Genomic DNA, 27,962 nt, shown 5'->3' with positions numbered 1-27,962 from the left:
ATCGCCCACCCCTACTCGAGATATTTTTAAGTTTTATTCTATCGCATAAAATACATCAGTAATACCCTCTTTACTTGTCTTGTAAAAGGTCAACCAATGTAGGTGATTGGCTCAATTTCTGAAAAAAAGTCTTCACACTAGCCGTGTCATGGGCTAAAATATCACACTCACACACACACAAGCTCTTACTCCGGCAACAAATTACACAGCAGTGCTAACTATGAAGTCCACAATAAACTAAATGTAAATTACCCAGGACCATTTTTATTATTTATTATGATTAGAAATAGGCTAAGCTGAAAATTTCCACTTGTCATAAAAGCCCATGGAAAGTTAACATGACATGCATTGTGCTTTATTTCAAAAATGTAGTATTTTTACTAATTCATTTATAATAATTGTGCTTGTAGCTTTAATGACAAAACTAAATATTTGTACTTGAAAAAACATAATAACAAGTTGAAATAATGTAATGTATTAGGTATCGGGAAATAACAATGAACAAGCATTCAGCTGATTTAACAAAATTTTAATTAGATAAGCAGTAACAGGCAATACACTGACATTTTACTTTATCATAACTTTAGTTTCATAAGCGGTGGGAGGTTACATAGGCAATTCAAACAGCATTATTATTTAAGCAACATTAGATGAGACAAATAGGCATATTAGACATGCGTTTCCTTCTAAAGCAAGATGTGCTCAGTGATCCTCATTCTCATCAGGGCAATATGAATCTAGAGGAACAGTTCTATAGATTTCAGTATAAGAATATAGAAAATATATTCTTATGTTGTTATGCATTTATGTTTTATCTTTAGTATACACACACACCCTACTGTTCAAAATTTTGGGGGTATATATAAACACTCACTATATTGTTCATTATGAATTCATATTTATTCCTAATAATTAATAATGTTAAAAATTAAACAATCTTTGCTAGTTCATGATACCTAATGCACTACAGTAGTTGTAAAGTATTACCAATTAAATCAGTGTTACATCAAACTGCGGGGATGGTAAAAAAAACTAAAGATAATTGTAGCTAGTTCCAAATTGTGACAGGACCTAAGAAATATGTTTTCCATTTATAAATTTTTAACCAAAATCCTTGATGTTGATAAAAATAAATTTCTATGGACACTTTGTGTGCGAACTACTCACTTTTACTCACTTTTTCAACTTTTCAAATCTCATGGAAACCCGTTATCTGCCACACTTACCCTTAGGAAACTTCACACACACACACTACCTGCTGAATAACTTGCAAGACAGGTTAGAAAAAGGTGAGGATGTAGTTTAAAGTAGATCCACCTTAACTCAAAAGAAAACACAACTTGAAATCTATCTGGTTGTTATCTCAGCTCTAGATCTTTTGCTTAAGATGAAAAGGTCATTTTACACAGGGGATGGGGGGGGGGGGTTGTAGACAGACTGTACGAGTGAAGTGCACAATACACTCATTGACCTCCAAGAGGAACTCAGCCAACAGCTACAGCAGAACCAGAACAGAATGAACTGCACAATTTTTATTGAAAAAGGCCAACAAGAGTCCGTCCCCCCGTCCCCCCGTCCTTCACACACACACACACAGAATGCATTTGCCCCCGAGGGGCAGCCGGAAGACACTGAGCCAAATTATAGGGAAAAAAGAAAAGACAAAAAGAATCTTGCAACAAAAAAGACACTTCAAACCACAGCATAGTTAGTCTGCCTAAACTAACAGATTTAATCTGCATTGCCTTGCTTAAAGAACCCTTAAAGGGATAGTTCACCCAAAAATTACTCACCCTCATGTCGTTCCAAACAAGTAAGACTTTCATTCATTTTCGAAACACATATAAAGATATTTTTAATGAAATCTGAGAGATTTCTGTCCCTCCATTAATACCTACGCAACTTGACATTTTGACGCTTCAAAAAGTTCATAAAGTGATTGTAAAACTAATCCATATGAATCAAGCCGTTTATGTAAATTTTCTGAAGAGACTCAATTGATTTATTTGGTGAACAGATTGAATTTAGGCTTTTATTCACATATAATCATTAATAAAATCACACATCAGTTCTGGTAAACAGAAGCTCAAACATGTTCGCTTGATGTGCGAGAACCAATGAGGTTCATTCTCGTGTTACGCATCACATTTGAGCTTCTGCAGGAACCAATGAGGTTTGGCCTCGCGCGTCAAACAAGTACGGTTGATCTTCAGTTTATGTTCGCTGATCAAAGTTTATATGTGAATAAACGCCTGAATTCAATTTGTTCATCATATAAAGCAAGTGTCTGTGTAGTAACATTAAGGTCTTGTGGGAAGAGAATTTCACTTGGTCTCAGAATACAATCTCATATCTGATCTAAAGACTCCACAGAGCGATATACCTGCAGCATAAACAATCCCACTTTACAGCGGACCACCTGCACAGGGGTCAACCCAGGCCAAAACCATAGTGCTCAAGCCAGAAATCCCCTTTCATGCTGATAAAATATAAATGTAACCCAGGAATTATTAACTGGGATTTACTGTTGAAAATCACAAAGTTGTGTTACTAATGCAAGCCCTGTATGCATTACCCAGAACACATCCGCAATGTCTTACATAGAGTCACATACAGAGAGCAATGTCCAGCAGCTGTAGCACAAAAATATATTTTAGAAAAATATTTTCAAATTATGCTTCCATGAAGGCAAATTCCAAATGCATTACATTTATTTTAAATTACAAATATGTCAGAAACTATTATTAATTACAAATATATTATTATTTTAAAAAGAGTTTAAATAATTGCAATTAGATCATTTTTTTATTAAATAATATTAATTAGTACAATATTATTAATGTATTATTAAAATATAATTCATTTATTAATAAAAGTTTATTCATTTAAAATATATTCTGTCATATGAAGAAATAAGTGAACATTATAATATTGCATGTTCCAATGACATTCTTTCCAAAAAAAATAAATAAAAAAATAATAATAATTGTGAAAATCAGACTTCTATCCCTTGCATTACTGTTTTATTTAATTAAATGTGAAAAAGTAAGAGAGGCATATACCATGATTAAAATCTATGGAAAGCCAATAGAAAAAAAAAAAGAGAGAGAAAAAAAAAAGAGGCAAGCTTAATGAGGACCTGCAAAATATGTTTCACGGTTTAGATAATCACCTGTTTAAGTCAGAAGGTCACCATGCTCCACAGATTACTGGACTATTGAGGCGATTGCATTCAGTGCTAATCAACCCAGTAGCTTAAGTACGACAAATGTAACATTAAGTTGTCACAACAGCTAAATGTTGTATTCCTGAATCTTTTAATTTGCTCAGCAAGAAGGAGCAGAAGCTTGAGGTGGCCGCAGCCTCATTAAAGAGGAGACGGTAGCTTGGATTGCAGTGCCCTTGCTGTGACTCAAGACTCATAAAGTCCTCCCATTTATTTCCATTAGAGTGCTGGCTGACCTGGAATAACAAATCATTTGTGATGTGAAATGGGTCGGTCCATAATTGGTCCCAGACTCAAGCACAATATTGACAGCAGCCAAACTCTCGGTAAGACCCTACCGCTACTCTTCAAGTAATGGTGACCCGACACTGACTTCCAGACAGTGCTTGAATTGACCTTGCCTCTTTATTACTACAGGAAATCTCTAATATCATTAGCCAGCATTTGAGCATTGTTAGATGCTTTTTCCAATTTTTTTATATTAGGTTTTAGCAGGTGCCATGAGAATGTGGACGGGAAAAGATTAGGCAGTGCACTGCTGGTTTAAAAGGGAGGTTAAACCTCATTTGGAAGGTTTGGAGAATTAGTGCGATGAAAGAAACAACAAAACATTTGAGGTGGTGAGTCTTTAGCAGTTCAAGACAGAGCTCTCATACGGTCGACCAACCACAATATGTGCTTACAGCTTAAGACAACCTGCCTGAACTTGTAAACAGAATTTACAAAAATGACAAAGAGGTTGTGAGGAAACCACTAAAATGCAACTAAAGCTGTATAGGTGATGTCTGTCCTGCTTTTCATCCATTATCCATTTGTATGCGCATTTTGGCATACAGCATAAAAAAACAGAATAAATGCTGGGTGGAAATGTATATACGTGCATATGTGCTGGCTGAGATGTGCATACGCTCTAAAAATGCACATAAAATACGTAGGCTATGCACTCCATTGAGGCAGATACTTTTTTTTTTTCCCGATAAGACGACATGCGCATAAACTATGGTGAAAACACATTTACCAAATAAATCCCTTGATAAGCAAATTAAATGACTAACCAGTGGATCAGTTTCATCGCACAGCATCACAAATGTTGGTTTGATCATTCTGAAATCTCTGAGACAAAGTCTGTCATCAGAATGATTTGGTTTAATTTCCTCCCAGAAGCGTCTCACATGATTGTTCACAAACAACAGCATCCGAACACAAAATGAACATGACAGCGTTTATTGTTATTCATCCCTGTGCGCTCTGAGACAGAAGTCATTTATGAATTTGTTTTGTTTTTTTTAAATAAAGTTTTTCCCCGATTGCAGCAACTTCCATTTTTATTACAGATATTTTACACAAATTACACAAAAGTGACGATTTAGTTCTCTTGAACACATGGGATGGAAACAATCAGTGAGAAAGAAGGTTTGGTCTATATACTGTATGTATATATACACTAAATGTACTGTCTGAAGGCACTTTTGATTTTATAAATGGACAAATATAAAAATTCTGGCCAATAATTATTTTAATGTTATGGCCGATAACTGATAAATGGCAGATATTAAAATTCTAATTCTAAAACTAATTTTGTCTAAATAAATTAAATACTAAAATCAATTGTTTTAAAAGCTACAAGAAAACATTACAATGTGCAGTATGAAAAATGGATGTTGATTTTGAGATTTACTACATTAAAGAGCGTTTTCAAATATTATCTTTAATTGAACATTAAGTGATGGCAATGGTAATCTAAATGTAAAAAAAGTAGAAAAGGAGCATTACTATTAAATATCCTAAAATGTCCACTGCGGATAAATTAAAAATATCTAATATCAGCCAATAACTGAAAGTGATACCAATATACTGTGCATCCCTCTATAAATTACATATTTAAATTTTTACCCAAGTAAAAAAGATGAATGGAAAGGGTTAGACATGCAAAAAGCTGGTCTCGTTTCAGAGTTTGCCATATGGGAACACCGTGTTCACACACAAAGGTGTAAATCGACACCTACTGCATGGGAACCACTGAATGTCAAAGAACCACCAAGGTCTCAGGTTCTTTTGGGCATGGTGGATCACTCTCATTCATCATTTTCACAGGACATGCTAGAATACACTGTAGCCTGTTTTCCTGAACATGTCATCTTGCATAAACGAGGGATTCAGCACGGAGAAAAGCTCTCTTCAGACCCCCATCATCCAAAACCACCGCATTAACATCTGCTTCTCAAGTACCCTGCCCCCATGGAGCAACACTTCAGCCTGCCATTTCCCAGCTGTGCTTTCTCAAACACGCAATTCAAAACAAGGGGAAAAACTGACCCTGGATCTTTGCTGTTTTCAAGGCATGTTTTCAAATGCATTTCAGCAGTGCCAAGGCACCATGGGTCATGGAAAACGCCCAGCTTAGTAAAGATTCCCCAGATGCCAACTTGAAACAACGAGCGATGACCCTCTCCCTCGGCGCTTTTCAACAAACGGTCCACTCTGTTGAATTCCAGAGAGCCCCGTCCCGCTCGGTGAAAATCGTCCTGGTGTATAGTCAAGAGCGGCTCTGCTTGCAATTACAACTGCTTGAGGCCCTCACTCGAGCCTGAGCCTTTACACTAGTGCCGTTTGTACTTCGTTCTGTGTGCGGGTTTGTTCAACATTCACTGCAGACTACTGGGTGAAGTGATGAGAAACTAGTCAACACCCATCATAAAATAACTATATGTTGTGACAGTTTTATGTTAATGAGTTTGCATATCTGGGAAAAATGAAACTTCTATTTACACAAGCAGACACAAAAGGTAGAACTCAACAGTATTGTACAACAGTATTGTAAATATGTTAGGTATCAACATCTATCAAATGAACAACAGCATTCAGTTCTCTTACGAGAGTACTCTCGTGTTGCGTAAGCTAGCTTACGTTATGGGAAAAGCCCCATGTCTCGAGAATAGTGAAGCCAAAAATTATCCTTAATTTTGCATTAGATTAAAACGCATTGCTGCACAGAGCAGACCTAGACAAAGAAGCGCGCGCCTATTGGTTGCTCTGCGGCAACTGCTGCAGCCTATCGATGGACTGTTTGTGACGTAAGCACCAATGAGGGCGCAGGCACCCTTGCACGTCACGTCCCGCCAGAATGGCCGTGGCTTATGTCTATATAAGCCGAGTCCAGATAGGATGTTCTTTGATTTTTCACCTCTTCAGCGAAGACTCCACATTGCTGAAACTCTGGAGAAGTCTGAGTCGTTGACGAAGCCTTCAGCGGGACGAGCATCTGCTTCGCAGAACAGGAGTTGGCCATCTGTGCTTTCAAGCACCCATATCCTTTTATACTTGCTGTGTGTTCGCCCTCGAACTTCAGATCTAACAGGCCAACCTTCTCCGCACTATGGACGAGGCGGGCCCGAATCCTGAGAACTTTACAGATCTCAGAAGCGCGACGGACCTAGCTCTTTGAGCCACCAAGTCTGCTGCACAGGCCATCGGGAGGAACATGGCGGCTCTCATCGTGACTGAGAGGCTCTTGTGGTTGACTCTGGCCGACATGAAGGAGTCTGACAGAGCCACTTTTCTTGACGCGCCCGTCTCTCCGTCCAGCCTCTTCGGCCCGGCGGTCAAGGGATTTGCTGAAGCCATGCGACACTTCATCCCGAGGCGCTCCAGCTCCGCGGCTGGCCGCTCTAAAAAGCAGCCGCCTAGGCGCGGTACGGCGCCCACGCCTCCACCACCCCACCAACAGAGGGACTCTCAGCAGCGCTCACGCTCGTCGAGCCGCCACAGGCTGCCTCCCCCCGGGGACCACTGCCTAAGATAGCGCTGAAGCCTGAGCCCTCAAAGTCTTCCTGACCAGTCAAGGAAGACGAAGATAGCTGAGTCCCGCCGCGGCCGCACCACCATCAAAGAAACTATCTCGCTCTCCTAGTCCCCTCAACACGTCGGGCTGGAGAAGTTGGGTCTGCTTCATATCTGCCCCCTCCAGCGCTGGCTGAAAGAGCGGGTCCCGCGTCTAGCGTGGACCTCGGGCCATTTTCGCCTCAAGGTAAACCAGAGCTGTGTGACAGCACTGGAACCCGGGAAGGTGACAGACTTTTACCAGTCAGGCGTGGATCTAGGAACGATCTCGAAACGAAAAGTAATCTCGACAGACGCCTTCAACTCAGGTTTGAGTCTTCGGCCTGTGGGCAGCCCAGGAAAGGCGCCTACACATAAACTGTCTAGAGATGAAAGTGGTCGAGAATGAGCTGGGGCACTTTCTCCCCTTCTTAAAGGGCCAGAATATCCCTGAATGTCCCAAATGTGTTCACAAGTATGGTTCTCTGGGTACACATCCCTTGAGGCCATGTGTGGACACTTCAGCACGCACTGCGTTTTACATTGGGTTCCCGTAGCGTAAGCTAGCTTATGCAACACGAGAGTACTCTCGTAAGAGAACGCTCTCGGTTACTAACGCAATCCTGGTTCTCTCTAGATGAGGGAATGAGTGTTGCGTAACCCTGCCGTGCTTGTGCTACGTTCTGGTTTTACTTCAGTGTGAAAAACCAAAGAACATCCTATCTGGACTCGGCTTATATAGACCTAAGCCACGCCCATTCTGGCGGGACGTGACGCGCAAGGGCACCCGCGCCCTCATTGGTGCTTACGTCACGAACAGTCCATCGATAGGCTGCAGCAGTTGCCGCAGAGCAACCAATAGGCGCGCGAGCTGCTTCGTCTAGGTCTGCTCTGTGCAGCAATGTGTTTTAAACTAATGCAAAATTAACGATAATTTTTGGCTTCAGTATTCTCGATAAAAGGGGCTTTTCCCGTAGCGTAAGCTAGCTTACACAACACTCGTCCCCTCATCTAGAGACAACCGAGGTTATGTTAGTAACCAAGAGCGTTTTACAATACACTTTTAACATTAAAAAAAAAATACACTACACCATTCAAACATTTGTGGTCATTAAGTGTCTTATGCTCACCAAGGCTGCATTTTTTTTTTAAATAAAAAATATACTGATAACAATAATATTGTGTAATATTACAATTTAAAATAACGGTTTTCTATTTTAATATATTTTAAAATGTAATTTACTTCTATGGCACAGCATCAATACACCAGTCTTCAGTGTCACATGATCCTTCAGAAATCATTCTAATATGCTTATTTGCTGCTCAAGAAACATTTATCATTATTATCAATGTGGAAAACAGTTTTGCTGCTTCATATTTTTCTGAAAAAAAAATATATTTTCAAAAAAAAAAAAAAAAAATTTATATATATATATATATATATATATATATATATATATATATATATATATATATATACACAAAGCTAAAAATAAAATTTACTTAAAATATTATTTGTAACAACATAAAAGTCTTCACTGACACATCAAATCAATTAAATTAAAATTGCATCATTGCTGGATAAAAGTAACAATTTTGTGTGTGTGTACTGACTGACTTTTAAATGGTAATTATTTTTTTGGTAAAAAATTTAATTTTTATATATATATATATATATATATATATATATATATATATATATATATATATAGAGAGAGAGAGAGAGAGAGAGAGAGAGAGAGAGAGAGAGAGAGAGAGAGAGAGAGAGAGAGAGAGAGAGAGAGAGAGAGAGAGAGAGAGAGAGAGAGAGAGAGAGAGAGAGAGAGAGAGAGAGAGAGAGAGAGAGAGAGAGAGAGAGAGAGAGAGAGAGAGTGTATAGGTATTATGAAGAAACATGAATAAACAGTAAATAATAGCAAATTTATAAAAATTATAATATTTGTACTGTATGTTCACAAACTTTATTGTACAGTGTTACTGACACTGAACTCAGAACAAAGTTTGCAAAGTCGAATTCGCCGCTGATTCATTTAAGATTTTCCTATGGGGTTTTATAATGGGGTTTCTCAATTTATGAGTATAAAGTCTGTGGTAAACATTGACGATACTTCTACTTCTATAACAAACTGCACACACTCAGGCCCCAAGCTGTCTTATCTTCCGTAGCTACTTATTAAAAACATACATTTCCAAAAATGAACATAACCGCTTCAAAATTTGCGTTTTTGATACGAGAATGTGTCACAACAAAATGTCAAAATACAGTCAAGTTATGTTTACAAAAGGCTTTATTTTACTCAACCTCATTATAAAAACTGGCTATAAAAGGAACCAGCAGCGAATTAGCCTGCAATACTCTCTGGTCACAGGCCACAAACGTACTCGATCCAAGTACACAAACACACACATGAATGCTTCGATGCATTGCAAGTGTGCAGTATACTGTATACTTAACATGCATTATTGGGTGCATGCATGGCTGAAAGATTTTGTTTACACATGCACTACTTTGTATGTAGAAAATCATAAAAATATTTTCTTAATGAGGAAGAAAACAAGCTAAAGTGTTAAGACAAAAGTTAAAGGCTAAAACCACATAGTAGTCTTAAAGTCTTTAAGTTTAAAGTCTTCAGGTTGACTTCAGCAGCATCACGATTCATTCCAAGACTCTAAATAGCATTGCATCGATTGTGGTTATCAGCTTTACAGGATGATTACAAAACAAGCAAGTCATGCAATAAATGGAAGAAAGTAGTGCCGATAAGACAAAGCTGTGCTGTTTTCAGTGTGCTTGCTGAAATCTACACAACACAGCACTGCAAAAAATTTACAACAACAGAGAGAGACATGTTTTTTCCTGCATTGACTATATTTTGGCAGCCGCCAAAACGAATCTTTGTCCTGCAAAGATTTATTTGATCATTTACTGTCACGATATCTGCCCTTCTGCAGTACTGGTACCCGCTGATAGCCGGTTGCTTTAAAACGCAGTCGTGAGTGTTTGTACTCTGTGAAGAACGTCAAAGTTTTCCATTTACCACGTTTTTTCTCAGCCTTGAGCTTTGTAGCAAATCACAGACATAACTATTGAGCATGTGAACGCAGTGGCCAATCAGATGTGTTTAAATTAGTGGTGGGGGAAAAAATCGATTCTGTTCAGTATTGCGATATTTTGCGCAAGCAATTATTGCAAATTATTGCAATATTTAATTATAAAATTTTCTCCATTGGTTTTCTCAGAGTTTACCCGATCATTTACATTTGCGTATTACAACCACAAGGTGGCGGCTGTTGCGGTGGTTTGTTGTCGTGCATTCAACAGCAAATTCAAATGAAAATGGCTTCACTATTACAACCGGTTGTACACAACGCTCCGTCTTCTTTCAAATCGAAAGTGTGGGTAAATTTCGGTTTTATGATTATTGTACTTCAGATATTCTCCTATTCAGAGAATAATTACGTCCTGTCCTGTAATAAGGCCCTGTGTCCTGAATGTTCAAGAACAAGTTTTCAAGTTGTTGCACCACCCTCCTAAGTTTTTGCACTTCAGTTAATGTGTAGAAGATAATGTTTACAGAATTAAATGTGACATTTGAAGTGAGTTGATCAGTCTTATTTTCCTAATTTTTTGTAATGCCTTTGAAAAATATGGGGGACATGATTCGCAATATCGCAGAATCGAATCGCAATGCTTGCTGTATCGCAATATGTTAAGAATCGCAATAATACTGAATCGTGGCCCAAATATCGCAATATTATCGAATCGTCACATTTTTGCCAATTCCCACTCCTAGTTTAAATTAGTCAGAATCCGCTCAAGTTCTGCATGCTCACGAATCCTTTAATTATAACCAAACAAAGTATAACCACTATGTCAATAAGAGATTTCTTGCACAGTGTAGATAGCTTCATTGATTATAAAGGGAGTTTTCGCAAGAGTGACTTTGCTCGTTTTCTGTAGATAAATTATATTTTCCATGCTGATAACTACACATGGCTGGATTTACAACTGTAGTTACATGTGCGATTGAATCAGATTGACCGCAATAACCATAGAAATGTATGGAACAAAACAACCAGATACTGTACGACAAATGATCTGTCATTTTATTCAAAACAGTTGCTTAGTGACTTTTTACTTATACTTTTACAGATTTTTTTTTTATAGACACAGTTCTAAGGACTTTATTTTATGATCTGTCCTGGCATTTCATGAATAAATTGGATAAATTAATATTATAAACTGCCTCTTTGGTTTTATCAGTCCTTCCAGAAAAACGCGATAATGCGATCGCATAATTCAATGCATAATCAGCCAAAGTCGGCATATTTATGCGGTGGCTGTATTTTTTGAAATACGCCGCACTTTCGCACCATAAATTGACAATTTCCGTGCAAAATATGCGGGCTTGCATGATTTCATAATCCCCGCATTTTCGTTGCAAAAAAGGTCACATATCTTTGCAGAAAGGTGAAAAATGTTGCGTTTACATCACACAAGAGCAGCCATTTTCCCATTGCCATGGGAACGTTATGAAGTGACACAATTACGCGACATGAACATCATCGAAAAACTGTAAAACAGGAATCACACATTTTAAAAAAATATTTTATTTATTCATTTTTAAAGAAGTTGTAGCATATTCCTTTTGTAGAGCTACAGAACTTGTTTGACTCAATGTTTTTTAAGTTTGAGCCATGTGTTTATTAAGGTCTGAAATAAGACTAGATGAGAGCTTAAATATTCCCAGCACTTTCTGTGATGTAGTATGCTTGCTTATCATAGGAAGTAATAAGAAATGACTCTTTACATTAAAGGGTAAGTTCAGCGTTTTACAAGTAAAGCCCTGTTTTAAGATCGTTTCTGATTAAATCGAACGGTTAAGATTAAATTTGGACACATGCTGCTGTCCCGAGAATTTTATGTTTTTGTGTTAGCACCCCCCCCACCTATACAATGGTTTTATAGGGGGCACTGGAACAATCATTCATATAAACAACTTTAGTTTACAAAGACGTGAAACTCACCAAGTGGTCTGGGGTGTTCACTGATATGCTCGCGCAAAAATCGCTGCAAAAGATGCTTTCCAACAGGTTTTATCGTAGTTTTTGGAAGCATGTCCGGTTGTGAGGCGTTTGGAAAAATAGTCCACAGTTTTACAACGAACGGTAAAACACCTGTTGGAAAGCATCTTTTGCAGCGATTTTTGCGTGAGCATATCAGTGAACACCCCAGACCACTCGGTGAGTTTCACTTCTTTGTAAACTAAAGTTTAATGCGTTTATATGAATGATTGTTCCAATGCAGCTATGAAACCATTGTATAGGTGGGGGGGGGGGGGGTGCTAACACAAAAACCTAAAATTCTCGGGACAGCAGCATGTGTCCAAATTTTAATGTTAACCGTTCGATTTAATCAGAAACGATCTTAAAACAGGGCTTTACTTGTAAAACGCCGAACTTACCCTTTAAGGTAGTAGTGAGAACAGGGTGTTGGGGGAAATCACTTTTTTTTTTTCATCAAACCGCAGTTTTTGCAAGTTCCTGCAATTTTTGCAAGTTCCCGCAATTTCATCGCATAAAATTGCATAAATATCCCGCATATTCTATCGCATTTTTTAAGAAAACGTGCCGCATAATCAAGGATTTTTGCCCGCAACAATCACGAAAAAACTCAACTTTATTTTACAGTAATGGGCTCGCAGTTCAGGTGGGTAACCAACACTTGTGTGTGTGGATGGCCTTGTTCATCTGCCATCACTGAATCCCTTTTTTGACCCAGGAAAAACCCTGAGAGAGCAAGCATCAAGACACATATTTCCCAAACTAAGTGGCTACATAATAGTGCTTCTTGAAGCATAAGGACTGGAAATAAAACTAAATATGCACAGACTCCGAGGCACCCAAACCTTATATCTTCTAAATGTGAACGCATAAGAAGTGAAACAAGCCCTCACAGAAGTTCACAAACCCTTAACAAATGCAGTTTCCTGCTCTATGTCTAATGTGTGTTCAGGGTATAATTTTACTTGCAGACATAATGAGTCAATAAAATGCATTGTGGTATGAGTAGTATTCCACCATGACAATAAAACCTTAGCAGCCAGACAGAGTAAATAACAATAAAACATTTCTACCCGTGACTAAAGGACACCGCAATCCCATTTTGACTTTAACTATTCAACCACAGCCAAACCTTGGAATCAAGGTCTAAATCCCAGTAATTGACCATTAGGGGTTGCGAAATAGCACTACCTACCCTTTTTTAACCATTCCTAGTAGCCCTGAAGGCATTAACAAGAACCAAACTAGTGTGCTCACTTCCATTAATAGGCACCATACTAAGGTGATCAGTTGTTGGGTAAAATTTCTTTAAGTTTCTCATTAAAATGACATTTGAAAAAGCTCTGACTTGACTGATTTACACTATTCTATTTCCTGCATGGTGCTTATTTTCACCTCACCACAGAAAGCTATGCAGCTTGTCAAGGCTTTGTTTCCCAAAGGTGGACTATATTTTAGCACCAGCTGTGCTGTCATCAACCCGTCTTCAGCAAGAAAAGGGCTGTTATATGCTCTTATTCTTGATATAGTGTTCTTTGAGCTTTCTAGTCTCAAAAATTACTCCGTAATCTGGAAAAAATAATGCATATGGGGGAAAAACTGTTTAAATTAAGGAAAAAAGATCCCAGGTACAGGAGTTTCTCAGGAGACAGTTTCTTGCTTACAGATAAAATGGTTTCAGAGATGCCGAACAGAAGGAAAGTCTTACTGCGCCACATGAGGCAAACAGAAACAGTGATGTCATAATGTGAAAATAGCAAGTGAAGGTGAAATTCTGGCACTGTTATGGCCAAATCTTTTGCCTCCTTATTGCTTTTCTGTCTTTTAAAAAGATTAATTCTGGCGGTCTGCAAAATGAACCACTGTCAATTAGCCTATATCTTGTTCTCTGAGAATTAACATTCAAGCCAGTGGTCTTTCCTATAACTTAAATTTAACTTAATAAGCCGATACCGTTTCAATTCACCAATGAATAACAATAATAATAATAATAATAATAATAATAATAATAATAATAATAATAATGCAGTGAATCATCACCATCCACCATCAGCATGGTTGATTCCATGTGGGCAATTATGATATTGTAAAGGCCCACACATTTTGCATAACTAATACAGACAAGCATTATTTTAAAGGTAGGGTAGGCAATTTCGGAAAGGCTAGCAATAGCAAGCTAGCTTTGAAACATGAGATCCCGCCCCCCGTTCAGAACATCTCCAAAGTCACGCCTCCTCCAAAACACATGAACGCACACAGCGAGCAGAGTCTACAAAGCATCACGAGACACCGTTAAATTCCCTCATATCTCAAAGCACATAACATTACAATAATAATGAAGTAAACGACTTACACAGTTCTTACGTGTACCATCTAACTGCAGCAGATTCATTTTGGCATTGATAGTGTTGAAATACAAACGCAAAAATCAGCTCCGGGTAGAACGTAACCGTTGCCGTCGGACCGAATGCCATGAATGGATGAGCATATATTTGGTCCAGAGACTTCCACAGAAGATATATGTACATATTTTAGTATTCTGACTACTTCTATTATTGATTGCTATAAGGAAGTGAAGACAGTTTCAACAAAAAAATTGCCTACCCTACCATTAACCTCACTCACTTAGCTTGCAATATATACGTCGTCACCACAGAAATGCACTTTGATTAGATGAAAGAAAAGGTGGGGGGAAAGTGCAAGAAATAAAGGGTGAGATATTGAGAGAGGGGGTCATTAGTAAAACTGGTGAAAAGGCCAATTTAAAATGTCACAGAACTTTAAAAGATTACAAATTTATAACACATTACAGACAAACAAAAAAACTCCTGGATGAATCCTAAAATATATATATATATATATATATATATATATATATATATATATATATATATATATATATATATTTATAAAAACATTATAAATAAAATATTAAAATAAAATATAAAAAATAAAATAGCCTCTATTCCCTCCAATCCCTATTTTGTACCATTTCCACTCTACTTTGTCTTACATATAGGCTGTTTGTATGCATGGCCACTATTCTACATGATTGATAAAATTGTAACCTTCTCTAGTCATGCCAATAAAGCTTTCCCACTTTTTGTTCTGACTTTAAGAGAGACAGATAGGGAAAGACGTGGACATCATTCAGATTGTTCTTGGGTTCGTCTAAATGAAAGATCAATTCCCCTCAGCAGTTCAAGTCTTTTCAGGTGGATGAATGAATTACACTTCACTGAGATAAATGAGGATAGTGTTACTTTGTACCTCAGTAGATTCTCAGCCGCGAACGCAAGTTCCACTTTTGTGCAGCATATCCTTTGAGACCGAGCATGCTTGATACTCTCTTAGATTGTCTTAAGAAGCTCCCTTTCTCTTTGTGGATCAAAGGTTCACCCCTAAGGCATGACTGCAAAGGAGGGTGGCCACAGATAGATGATGAAATCATTCAGCCCACTTACCCTGCATTGATTTTAGTGCACATGCAACATTCCTAGTTAGAAAAGTCATTGGTCATCTAATGATGATAAAGATGATTTAATACAGTGGTTCTCAACTGGTTTTGCCACAGCAAGCAAAATAGAGGCTCAACCTAGTGCCAAAACAATATTGTAGATTATACAAATAAAAAGTTAAAATGTAGTTATCTGGTTAGCTGCATTTTATCGTTTGAATTTAGCATTGTTTAGATCATTGTTTCTCCTGCAGTCAGCAAAACAGACCCGAGACCCATGGTGACCAACCAGTTCAGAACAAAAAAAATAATTCACAAACTTCACAGTAAAAAAAAAAGAAATTAGAACTTTTTACTAATGATTTTTTGTTTTCTTGAGGGAACAGTATAATGATAAAAAAAAAATGGAAGAAGTTTGGTTCTTAACTCTTTCCCTGCCACTGGCAGAATTTTCCGACAATCCATGTTTTCACTGTTATATGGTAGGGGGCGCTGTTACACATTTTCTGAAAGAGTGCTGAATCTACGGATTAAAACAAAGGCGAAGAAGAAGCAGAAAAAGGCGATAGAAGCATTGCTTACGCACATATACGCTAACGCGATCATAAACATTAAGCAGCATATAAAATTAAAACTGCCCAACGTTACCGAATGAAATGTTGACTGACGAAAAGGTATAGGACTGTCAACACCCGCATTGCTTGCAACATCCGTCATTGAAAATGTATTACACATTGCTGCCATATGTGTGCTTATTTATTAAATATTTTGTCTATTTGAATTATCCTTGAACATAGCCATAAGCGTGCAACAAGCTTAGCTCCATTTATCAAATTTGACTAAGTTTAAGACCACAGATTAGTTTTTTTTTAACTAGCTTAAAGAAAAAAAAAAGGGTTAAAAAATTCCAACTGGATCTGGTTAGCCTTCAAAGATAATGCGATGTAGAATACAGATGCACTACAAGATCTTCTTACTGACTGGAGCTCATCGTATAAAAACCTTAGAGTGAAAAAAAAAACTACAGTCTTAAACTGCAGAGATTTGTTTTATGCCAAACTGTGGAACTTATGAGAATTCAGGTAGTGTACGGTTTTCCCAGCCATGTTTTTGGGTCAGCTTACACTTCTTGAGTTCTGCCATGTGGACAATGACCACAGCAGGATTCCCCCTCACTGAAAGCACAGAATTGAGATTGAGAGTCAGATTTCAGTCTCACATCCCTGCCAGCAACACTGTTACAAATTAAAGTCTCCTTGTGCTAGAAAAACCAACAAAACATTTTTGTACTTCCTAACCGTGCCTAAAAAATCCTGCACAACAATTGATATTGAAGGCACACAAAGAATTTGCATAAATCAGAGTGATTGTGAAAATGATGGCAGAGTGGAAAGTGAAAATCAATCTTTTTATTCAAACATGTTTATATGTTTGAATGCGAATCAGCCACAGGGAATAAATCAAAACTAGCCTAGCCAAAAGTTCATGAGTCATTTTGAATAAATAAATCTTCACTACCCGTAAAAAGGGATTCATTACGACCTGGTTCAGTTGTGATTTCAATCTTTTTCAAATTTGCTTGTCATTTGAAACACTATTAGCCCTTTTTGAAGTTGCATTAGTGTTCTTATTGGTACTTCAGATTCTGCAAATGACCTGCATCCTCATGACACCTGATTAGGCAAACATGACTAATGCATTACATGCACTTTCTTGTTTGCATTCTGCCAGGAACATAAATGCAAGCTTCCAGGAGTGTAGTAAAGAAAAGACAGAGCCAAATGCTTTATGGCGTGCACACATACAAAGCAAAGGAGTGAAAGAATTGCCAACAGACAGCCCTTATAAACCATGCTTCAATAAACCACTTCCTAGCCACCCCCCACCCCCTGCCCCCCCCTTCTCCCCGTCTCCCCTTCACCCCCTTTGACTCACCAAACCGAGGGAAAATCAGCATTTATGGCCCAGTTCCTGTTTTGGACTGCTGCTCACAAGCCTCCCTCCACCCCCTCTCTCCCTTCATTCTGTGCCTCCCTCCCTCTTCCGCTCCTTTCATCCCAGCATAGGAGGCAGTCTGGAGTTTCATGGCTACAGAGCCCTTTGTGCATCACCTATACAAGTTGGTATAATTTCTGCAGCGTCGTAAAACAATTACAGGGCCGTTCATGCAGCCTTGCTAGTGCTTACTATACCTTCTGCCTTGTGTTGAAAGCACCGCTGTTGTCAAAGGTCGTATTTTAAGGAATAATTGGAAAGGCTAATCCATTATATGGCACACACACACTATGATTGGAACTAGATTCGTTGATTCGCTGAATACGCTAATTTGTGAATGATTCTCACAAGTACACAAATGATTATGGCAGCTACACTAAAATGAGTATGGATGCTGCAATATCACAGTTCTGGAGTAAATATATATACACAAGGTCACCGGGATTTTGCCATGCTCCTGGGCCAATATATTTTGTTGATCCTGGGACAACATTCCGGTCCAAAAATCCCCATCCCTTCCCCTAAACCCAACCCATAAGTTATCCCTAAAGTCAGAGGGAAATGATTGTGAACAACACTGATGTAGAAGCACCTAACCCTGGTTGTAAGCCTAAACTTGTCCCTCAAATCTGATTGGTTGATTTGAACGTTGTTTCAAGATGTTACATACCTGGTAAAATCACATTCACCATATAAACATGCACACATACAAGATTCAGATCAAGTGCAATAACTGGAGGGTAACGGCATTATAAATGAATGTCCTAGATATTCACAATGTGCCTTATGAGTGTCCAAGATATTCAAAATGGTGCATTTTTTTTTACAAGCCACAAACATTTGACATGTTAAACGGGTCAAAGTATGAGCTGACAGCAGCCATGCCTTCACAGTTTAATGATATGTGCATGGTTAAAAGATCACTGCGAGTTCCTTCGCTGGGAAGAGATTTGACAGTCAGGCATGATGGGAAAAAGAAATGTGTGACACTCACACTCCCAATTGGCAGAATTTATTCCACATGTAGGGAAAGACATATCATCATGCAATTCAGCCAGAGAGACCCAATTATTTTAGCTGTGTGTGTGTGTGTGTGTGTGTGTGTGTGTGTGTGTGTGTGTGTGTGTGTGTGTGTGTGTGTGTGTGGAACAAGAAAATGACATGATTGCAAGATGCTCACAGCTCACTATGCCAGAAATGAAATCACAGTTAATGACTGCTCATAAAATGTACAATCATTTCAAAAGATTACATTATAAGAATGCAACCTTGCATGGAGAGATACTCACAAGGTCTCGGTGGGAACCTGTTAAATGTAATGCACAAAGAGGCTGTAGTACTTCCAAAACTGAAATTTTTATCCAACAAATTGAGGTAGACAGCTAAGCAATTCACTGAGAAATGAAATGGACAGTTTCATAAATTCAGCGATTAACTTGAAGACGATGCTTTGGGACAGAACACACCATTAAGAAATACTTATCCAACAAGTTGCTTCACTAATTTAGCTGTCACGTTATTCAAACAACCTCTAATGCACAAACTTGGACACATCAGTGCTGTTTCCTGGCATCATTGGGTGTTTTAGGTCTTTCAACATACACACTCTTGCAGGCAACCTGAACGAGGTTAGTCAAGACTCGGCCTGTGCCACTCATTTTGAGGTCCCCACAAATCACCCCTTTTCAACCACAGCTATCTCAATGTCCGCTCTGAAGACTCCATTCTGTTGCTGATGGCTCTTCTCCGGCTTGGCCCAGTTATTTCCAGCATTCCCTTGCTGAGGAAATGACCTACAAATCCTCAGCAACCCACCTCCACTGCCATGCACCTGGTTTTCCACCCATTCCAGCAGTCCCTCATACTTCTCCCCATTTCTCTCCTGCATCTCTTCCTTTCTCTCCTCCCAAAGCACAGTTGGCTTCAGTAGGATAAGCGGTTTCGTAGACTACGATACCAGGATGATGTCCTGTCTAAGCGTGGACGGGTTGATGTTTGCAGGAATTTTCAGCTGCCTATCCAGGTCAACTGTCATCACCCAGTCTCATGCTGTGCCAATGCTGTCACAAGTTATTCATCATCACCAACACATATAATCGCAAATCATTGAGCATTTCAAAATGTCAAACATTAGGGACTGATGCACTCTGGCTCTCCAAGACATAAAGGCACTCCCCCAATTTTGCCCCCACGTCTACAATTTCATAAATCATACTTTGTCAGAATAAAATTCCTACGCTCCTCAATTCCACTCTGCAGGGAGTCAGTTCATCTCTCCTCCCATGGATGGATCGCTTCCCGTCAGGAGGAAAGAAGTCTGGCAAGCGCACAGAAGAATAGGGGCGGAAAGAAAGGCAGCCCCCACTGACATCTAAGCCATACCTTGCCTGAGGAGGGCTTAAACTCTTTGGTTTCTGTGCATAGGCACGATAAGACACTAACACAACCCTTACTCCTGCTCGGGCCGAGTCAATGAGCGGCGCAAAGTTAAAAGGCTTACAGAAGTTTTAGGAAAAGATGCCCACAGGCAAACATGTTGACCTGCTCATTATAGGACCACAAGAAAGAAGAGCCGAGTGGCACTGACGAATGTCGCATCAGCTTCAAAAACATTGCAGAGATAGAATATCACTAAATATGGTCAATGACTTTTGGAATGCATATAAAGAATGATTTCATTCAATTCTTGGTCATTTAAAGTAGGGCTGCACAATTAATCGAATTTCTAATTGTGATTACGATTACGGATGCCACGAATACGTAATCGTTCAAAGCCGCGATTACAAAAGAATATCCACTCTGCGTGTGTGTGTTTAGCATAAATATGTTATGAGAGGCAAATCACGACTACTTCAGTAAACCCAGCACAATATGACATACCAGGCAGTGACGTAAGTATACGCTGAAATAAAAAGACTTTCACCTCAGAAAAACGGACTTTACTGTCCTGTCCCGTACTGTGCTCGTAGGCGCGCACTCTTCAATTGCACGCGCAAATACGGCGGCGCGCGCTGTGTATAGCTTCACTGTATAAAGTGCAAAAGAAACTACGAGCATGCAACGTCATTACAATGTAAATTAGTATGTCACGAAATAAAAGTAAAATACCAATAAATCACGTGTTAGCTGAGAAGGATTTGCATGCAGGTATGATTTTCATTCTATTCACCAGGAGCTGTTTCATTAACAGTTCTTGTTAGTATATTGTATATTCACCATGGTAAGTGTCGTTTCCATAACCCAAAAATGCCACTTTATTTTCACTTTGTGTTATTTTTTATATTTTTAAATGACTGTGGTGGCTCATATCAACATTGTATTAACAAAAACTAGTTTGGGACTGCTATATTTAATTGCTTTAGTAGTCCTAATGTTTTTCTAGTCTTTACTATGAGTTATACAATTTATGTGTATGTTAAGTAAAGGGGGAAAGTACTTGTGTGTGTGTGTGTTAACAATTTTTGTGTAAACATGTATTATAATATGCCTATATATATTCAATGTAAATTGTGATAATCGTAAATAATAATCGCAATTACAATTTCAAGGGAATAATCGGCAATTATGATTTTTTGTCATAATCGTGCAGCTCTAATTTAAAGTAATATTTCACTCATCACTGGTTATTCCAAACCCATGTGACTTTGCCTTCTGTGAAACACAGGAGAAATGCATGCACTGACCTTTTCTTTTCTTCATGCAGTTACAATACAAGAGTATCAAAGAAACAAAGCACTGTAAAAGTGGTCTGTACCACTCTTCACTGAAAATTTTGACATCTGCTCTAGCTTATCTCGGCACGTTCATGAGAACTAAATGTCCAATTAGTGAAGGAATCGTTCTTTTTAATCATTAATCTGGTTGACATTAATGGCCGGTTTAATCGGGATGTTATCTAGTACATGTCTAGAAGAAGTCCTGGTTGGTGTAGCTGTATTTAACGACTTTTGATGAGGTTGACACTGGTTCCTTTGACCGTCCGTCAAGTCATCATTAGTGGGGAAACAAGTTCTTGCGAGTAGGTAATTCCCTAGCAACAGTAAAAAAAAACATCAGAACACCTTAGTAATAGATGAAAATTGGACTTGGCGATAAAGCGATAACGATAATTATTGCGATATAATTTTTCTCGATGAAACGACATCAAGAGTCAGATAAATGTTTGATAATTTCTATGCAACGAAACAGCACTACTCATTTGAACCGTGCCACGCGGACCATTTAGCCCCTGGTTCAAAGTTTTTCATAATGAACATAAATTTATATCTGCATCCTAACTCAAGCTACAACTACTATCAACTCAAGCTACTGTCAAATAGGCCTATGTATTTCTAAGAGACAAAACATGTAATATTATTTATTTTGCAGGCTGCACTGCAAACTGTGCAGAAGATATGCATCAAAGTCAGGGAACACAAACCTGTTTCATGACTTGAAACAATATGACAGGTTAAAATATGCAGAAACTAAGAAATTTATTTTTCTATTAAGATATTATTTTGTTAAGGAAAAATTAACACATTTTCCCTCAAGAAAGCCGTGATTTCATTTTATTATCACAGAGACTGAAGGACTATTTTCTCTATTTAACACCAGAGAGCATGGATAAAGCTGTGTGGGGCTTCTGCAGTAAAACAAAAGGATGATGTTATTTTAAGCTCTTCCAGCAATTGGGCTCAAGTGTCCTGTCAAATCTAGAGAATTCAGAGACATACTGACATGGTCCACTGATGTAATGATGATACAATCTTGTTTTGTCATTCCCTCTTTCCCTCAGCAATAAAAAGGCTAAATAAATTCAGTAAATACAAAAATACATCACACACATTCTGCAGACCCTCATGACCTATAGTGTGGGCAGCTGGTGTATCTGAATGGGATGCCTAATTAACTGTCAGCCAATGTTTGTGTCCCTGGATAAAAGACTAGAAACACCAATGTTTTCTACCAAAAAGCAGAAGATAGTGACTTATCATGAATCAAAAGCCAGACATATATATTTTTGAGAGTATAACTGGCATAGATAGTGCAGGTGAAATTAAAGTCCATGTTCCACTCCATTTATTTGGGTTTGTTGCCCCCCTATTCCTGCGCTAGCACAAAATATCAGGTTTCCAAGGCTACACAGCATGCCTGCTAATCATGGCTGTTCTCCCTTTATCCCAGCCAAAAAAAACAACACTTCTCACCTTTGTTTAAATGTCCAGGTAGACATGATTTCTGAAATTGGGAAACATCCACAAAAGCACCAATCAAAAGACCTTAAAAGGGATAGATTTAAATTCTGTCAACCCTTACACACCCTAATGTCACTTTCTATCTTCACACAAAAGATGATATTTAAAATGTACATACAATTAAAGTAAATTATGTTGTTTTCCTTTCAGTTTCGAAATATCTTTTTTGTCTTTTATAGGCGTTCACACTTGGCTGGTTTGGTTCGATAAAAACAAACTCTGGTGCGATTGCTTTGTTAGTGCGGTTCATTTGAACAAGTGTGAACGCTGCCATCCGAACCCTGGTGCCACCAAACAAGAGGACCGAGATCGCTGAATAGATTCAATTCAATTCAATTCAAATTTTTTTGTATAGCGCTTTTCACAATACACATTGTCTCAAAGCAGCTTTACAGAAATTGCATTTCGGAAATGTACATAGAAAAATACAGTTAGTTAATCAAGTATTAATTTATGGCATAACATATCGCCGGCTTTGAGTCGTCTCTTCACAGGCGTCGAGTCGTCTCTTCACAGGCGTTGGGGCGTTGGGGCGTTAGATTCCAAACAAAGGTGCGGTTCAACTGAAATATGAACGCAACATGGACCAAAGACATGTCAACGAACCAAAAACAGGACACAATGCCACAAGATGCAACCCGATGTGATGTTGCCCATCAGAGTTCAGGACAGGTATCAGAATCGCGTCTCCATGCAGCAGATCTTCGTTTGTGTGTGACGGAGGGATTCCTGCTGCTGTTTTCACACATTTTATAAGCTCTTCGAGTTGTCAGCTGGTCAAAATACCATTATATATAGGCTACGCACACACAGCGAGCGCATTTATCCCAGCACACACAACAGCATTGTTTTGGATGTTCGGTAAGTTCACACGCGAAACATACGTAATAAAAGCAGACTAAACAGGTTGTGAACATATCTCTATGCCTTTAAGTTCAGTATCTTTAGATTTGGTGTTAAAATGCCAAATGTGAACACTAAGCGGACAAGGACTAGATGTTTTTTTCTACCAAGCGAACCTAAATACAAGAGTGAACACACGTTAAATGACAGAATTTTCTTTTTTTGGGTGAACTAACAAAGGCTTTTTGTCCAGCGACATCTAAGAATGAAGGTGGATACTTTTCCAAATGACATACTGAGTAACTGTGAGAAAGGCACAAGGAAGCACATAACCCGTGAGAGACAGGGAGGCAACATGTGTAATCTACAACAGCTGTGAAAGGGGTAACGTCGAATACTACTGAGGCTCCAAACACAAAACAAGGTGAGAGAGAAAAGGGTCTTACTGCCTCTACTAGAGTAAAGAGTTTTGGAGAACTCAGCGAGCGTGTGAGCAGCTGTTCCTTTCGGGGCAGTATGGTGAGACTGTTGGTATTAAACTGTCAAACACAAGCCCGTCTGTGTGCAAGGTTTCCCTCTAACTTCCCCTCGGCTCGTCTCGACACCAGCTAACGCTGATCAAAGCCCTGAGGAGGGAGAGGTGGGGGGAGAAGGGGTGGCGTAGCCTCCTGGGACCCCAAATAATAAGCCTGACTGTTTACCTTACAAGCGCACCATAAATTCAAATTCTAAGAAAGCAGGTTTCTGTATGCACCCCCTCCACGGAGAGTCCTGTTGTGAATTATCTTCCGAGTACGCAGAAGGCCACATGGGGTGTTTGTTGACGTCTTTTTTTCACGGCGTTTAAGAAACTGTAAATATTCAAAGTGTTTATTCATCACTGTTTCGGGTCTAATTAGGACTAGAATTTCACAAAAGTAGTCATTCGACGTTGAAATTTCGAGGGAAATCCTGTTCCAAGCATCATTAACACGAAGTATACATCTATCTACATTAACTTAAGTGATTTAAACCCTCTTCCCCGAGTTCATTTTGAAGCAAACACTTTGTCGGATCCATTATAGACAAAGCTTCAGACCTCAGGAAGTACTTAGACTACTAATTCATCACAGCGCAAAAACATTTTAGGTATACTTCGAAGGTTGTGTTTGGTAGGGTCTCGAAAAGCTGGTGTCATAAGGCAGGATTTATTAGAGGTTAAGTATCCCCCTGCTGCTTTTGCATTTTTTTCAGCAGCCCCTGGAAGACATTTTGCCAAAGAAAAGAGGAGAGGGGCTAGAAGTTCAAGCAAACCCACATTTACTGTAGCTCTTGTCATCGAAAAGCTTCAGGAGCATGATTTCCAGTAGTTTCCAAATTAGGTCCAGCCCTTGATTTACAGTCTGTTTTAATGTTTTGAGAAAATAAATATAGCAGGGTAGATTTCACCACACGCATAGAGCCTGAGAGCTGATCTGAAGCACACGTCCCCTTCAGATCCTAAGCAAACAACAACTCTGTGGCATAAATCAAACCTGCGGCGGACATTATATGAACCCTATAACGCAAAGGAATGAGGGAACTATTAGCATACGTTTGAAGCCATGCATCTTGAGCTGTCCACAGAAGCAACTTAAGTCCTTCTCTGCAATTTTCCAATCTTCGTGGCTTGATTTCCCACCACAGCAATAAAACATAGTCTTAGAAAGCTTCAAAATGTTAAATCAGAACAATTTAGCAACCGTACAGTTCTGTCGTGCGAGAATGCGTGCGACCGGGGCTTGACATTAACACCCGCCGACCCACCAAATGCGGGTTTAATTTTATATACATTTTTCAATTGTAGTCTTTTAAAAAGGCATCAAAAATATAGATTTTTCGATACATATCAATACGGAAATATCTAAAACACTTCCGATTCACATTTTTCACAGAATAGATACACGATACCAACTGGTCTCTCTCTCTCTCTCTCTCTCTCTCATAATTTTACTCATTCCTGTAGATGTTTTGCTCACACCCAAAGTGTCACACATTAGGCCACCTCTCAATACAAAATGTATACATTTTTCGCTGCTTATTGCGCTTAAACAGTCAAATACAGTCACATACCTGCTGCCCAATTATGAGATAATATTAAAAATATCTATATAGCAAGGCATCAAAGTCAAAATTGTGGCCAGTGAAAATGTTGAGTGGCTAGTAACTTTGGAAAACCACTAGCCACAGTGACTGGTGAGCAGAAAAGTTAATGTCAAACCCTGCATGCAAAGGTATATTTTTGTGACGTGCATGATTAAACATTAATTTATCTTTGTGGAAATAACATGTACGCACAATTTGTGCAAAAAACACCCCGTGCAATGGGGGGAAATGGTTGGCTGGAACAAAGAAGACCTAACAACTGTTCTCAATAAAGTGCAATTGCTTACATGCGATCAAAATGGAGTGACAGTGACTTTCTCCAGCACCTACCACGTCACAGCAAACTCAGATTAAACACTTCAGGCAAGGAAAGGAAACCAGCAAATATTTTAATTAATTCCTTCCAAGGCTTTCATCAACCGCTACTCCTACATTCCTCCTTTGAGACAGACTCTCTCTCTCTCTCTCTCTCTCTGAGTTACAGGGGTTGAAATCACTTTCATACATGAGGTGATTGTAGAAATCATAAGACCATAAAAAACTGTTTGGAGGTAACGGTTTAATAAACTTAAGACATAACTGGTATTATCTGAATCGGTAGGTTCTCATGTTGGACATATATCTGCATGTTTGAAAATCAAGGAATACCATGTCTGACCAGACGGGGAGGGTCCATGCAGGACCCACAAATACAGCACAATATGGGAGAGTGTGTAGGGCTACATTATTAAGTAGCCTATTACCTGTATACCATTTTATGAAATTTTTAAAAATGAATGAGGGTGTATGCGGCAATGGACTAGGGAATAACGATTTGAATATATGAATTTGGGTCTCATTTTTATAAACATGTGACAAAAAAATCATTTTATTCAGTTTTCTCTGAACAAAACGTTCATTTAAAAATTGAGGCTGAACATGTTCTAAATGATAGGACATACACTGTCATAGATGAGCAAAGCCTTAAATTTCCACAAGGATACAATGCAAGTCCGCTAACCAAAGGAAAAATTGAGTTATTATTCTACACTCTTGAAAATAAAGGTTCCAAAGGGGGTTTTGCAGCGATGCCATAGAAGAACCATATTTGGTTACCCAAAATAACCTTTCAGTGAACAGTTTTTAAAATAACCATGTTTTTCTTACTGAGAGGAACATTTTAATAATCTTAAAATAAACTTTTTCCCACTATAAAGAACCGTTTGTACAATGGAAAGGTTCAATGGATGTTAAAGGTTCCATCAATGCCAATAAAAAACCTTTATTTTTAAGAGTGTACCGCATTTATCTGGAAACTTTTTAGAAGTAGTCGCTCGCGCACACATTACTGCGCGTTGTCAATGGTATCAGAAAAAGACAAACAAACAAATCCACAAATGTTCGAGTAAACACACATGAACGAAAAATATTTTTCGCTAAAAATACTTATTTATGCATCCCTGATATCTAGCACTTTTTGTCCCTGCAGCGCTCCAGTAGACCATCAGACAATCTCTGCATGGATCAAGGTGCATTCAGTCTGGATCACACACACCACTCCTGCCTTTCAATTCAACAGAATCCACTAATGATAATAAACCGCTTCACATACCTCTTTTTGGTTTCGGGAAACTTTCGTGAAGATGAAACACGACTTTCTCCACAAAATGCTGAATGTTGCTGTGCTCTGGTCCGCGGACAAACACCATCCAGTCGTGCGTAAAACCTTCCACGGTGGGTTTCTTTCGGACCTGGGCACGATGACCGAGTTCCAGCTTCACCTGAACGGCACCCTAAAACACCCATATGTTCACTTTATAATGATGTCGCCAATTATTAAGCATAAAAGGAACAGCCTGGGCGCGTGCGCATTAAAACCACTCAATAGCCTTATAAAGGTACAGCAAAATAATGATCGAATCATAAGTTTCTGGTATGTTATTTAACATACCAAAATAAATGATAGAAACACAGCAGTGAATATTTGTAATTGAATGCCCTCCTTTTGTGTGAAATATTTCAAGCGCATCACTTTTGCAGACATGCACTAATACACTGGAAACGCACGACTCCACTAGTTCTTCTGTACTTCAGTATTCCGATGGAAATATGGCTGGGAAAGCCTCATACGCGTCTAATCGCCTTTCCAAATCGGACGAAAACGAACAGAAGCACTGGAGGTCCAAAACACCGCACCGATATAACAGGTAAGCCCTAC

General features: G+C 38.7%; 1 protein-coding gene across 3 annotated transcripts in view; it reads right to left on the bottom strand.

The window, feature by feature from the left end:
• Positions 1-27,962, bottom strand: part of mllt3 (MLLT3 super elongation complex subunit) — a 59,837-nt gene that overhangs the window by 31,690 nt on the left and 185 nt on the right. For all 3 annotated transcript variants that reach the window (XR_013203604.1, XM_077227784.1, XM_077227785.1), the window contains exon 2: positions 27,357-27,537. Coding sequence is in view for 2 of the 3 variants with exons in the window: in XM_077227784.1 (XP_077083899.1) it covers positions 27,357-27,537 (181 nt within the window). In the remaining variant the exon portion in view is untranslated. The remainder of the gene's footprint in view (positions 1-27,356; positions 27,538-27,962) is intronic.

Source organism: Siphateles boraxobius, unplaced genomic scaffold (genome assembly GCF_051911475.1).
Source record: "Siphateles boraxobius isolate OS27281-9 unplaced genomic scaffold, OSU_SipBor_1 130, whole genome shotgun sequence".
NCBI classification, from domain to species: Eukaryota; Metazoa; Chordata; class Actinopteri; order Cypriniformes; family Leuciscidae; genus Siphateles; species Siphateles boraxobius.
This window is presented reverse-complemented; position numbering and strand designations above follow the sequence as displayed.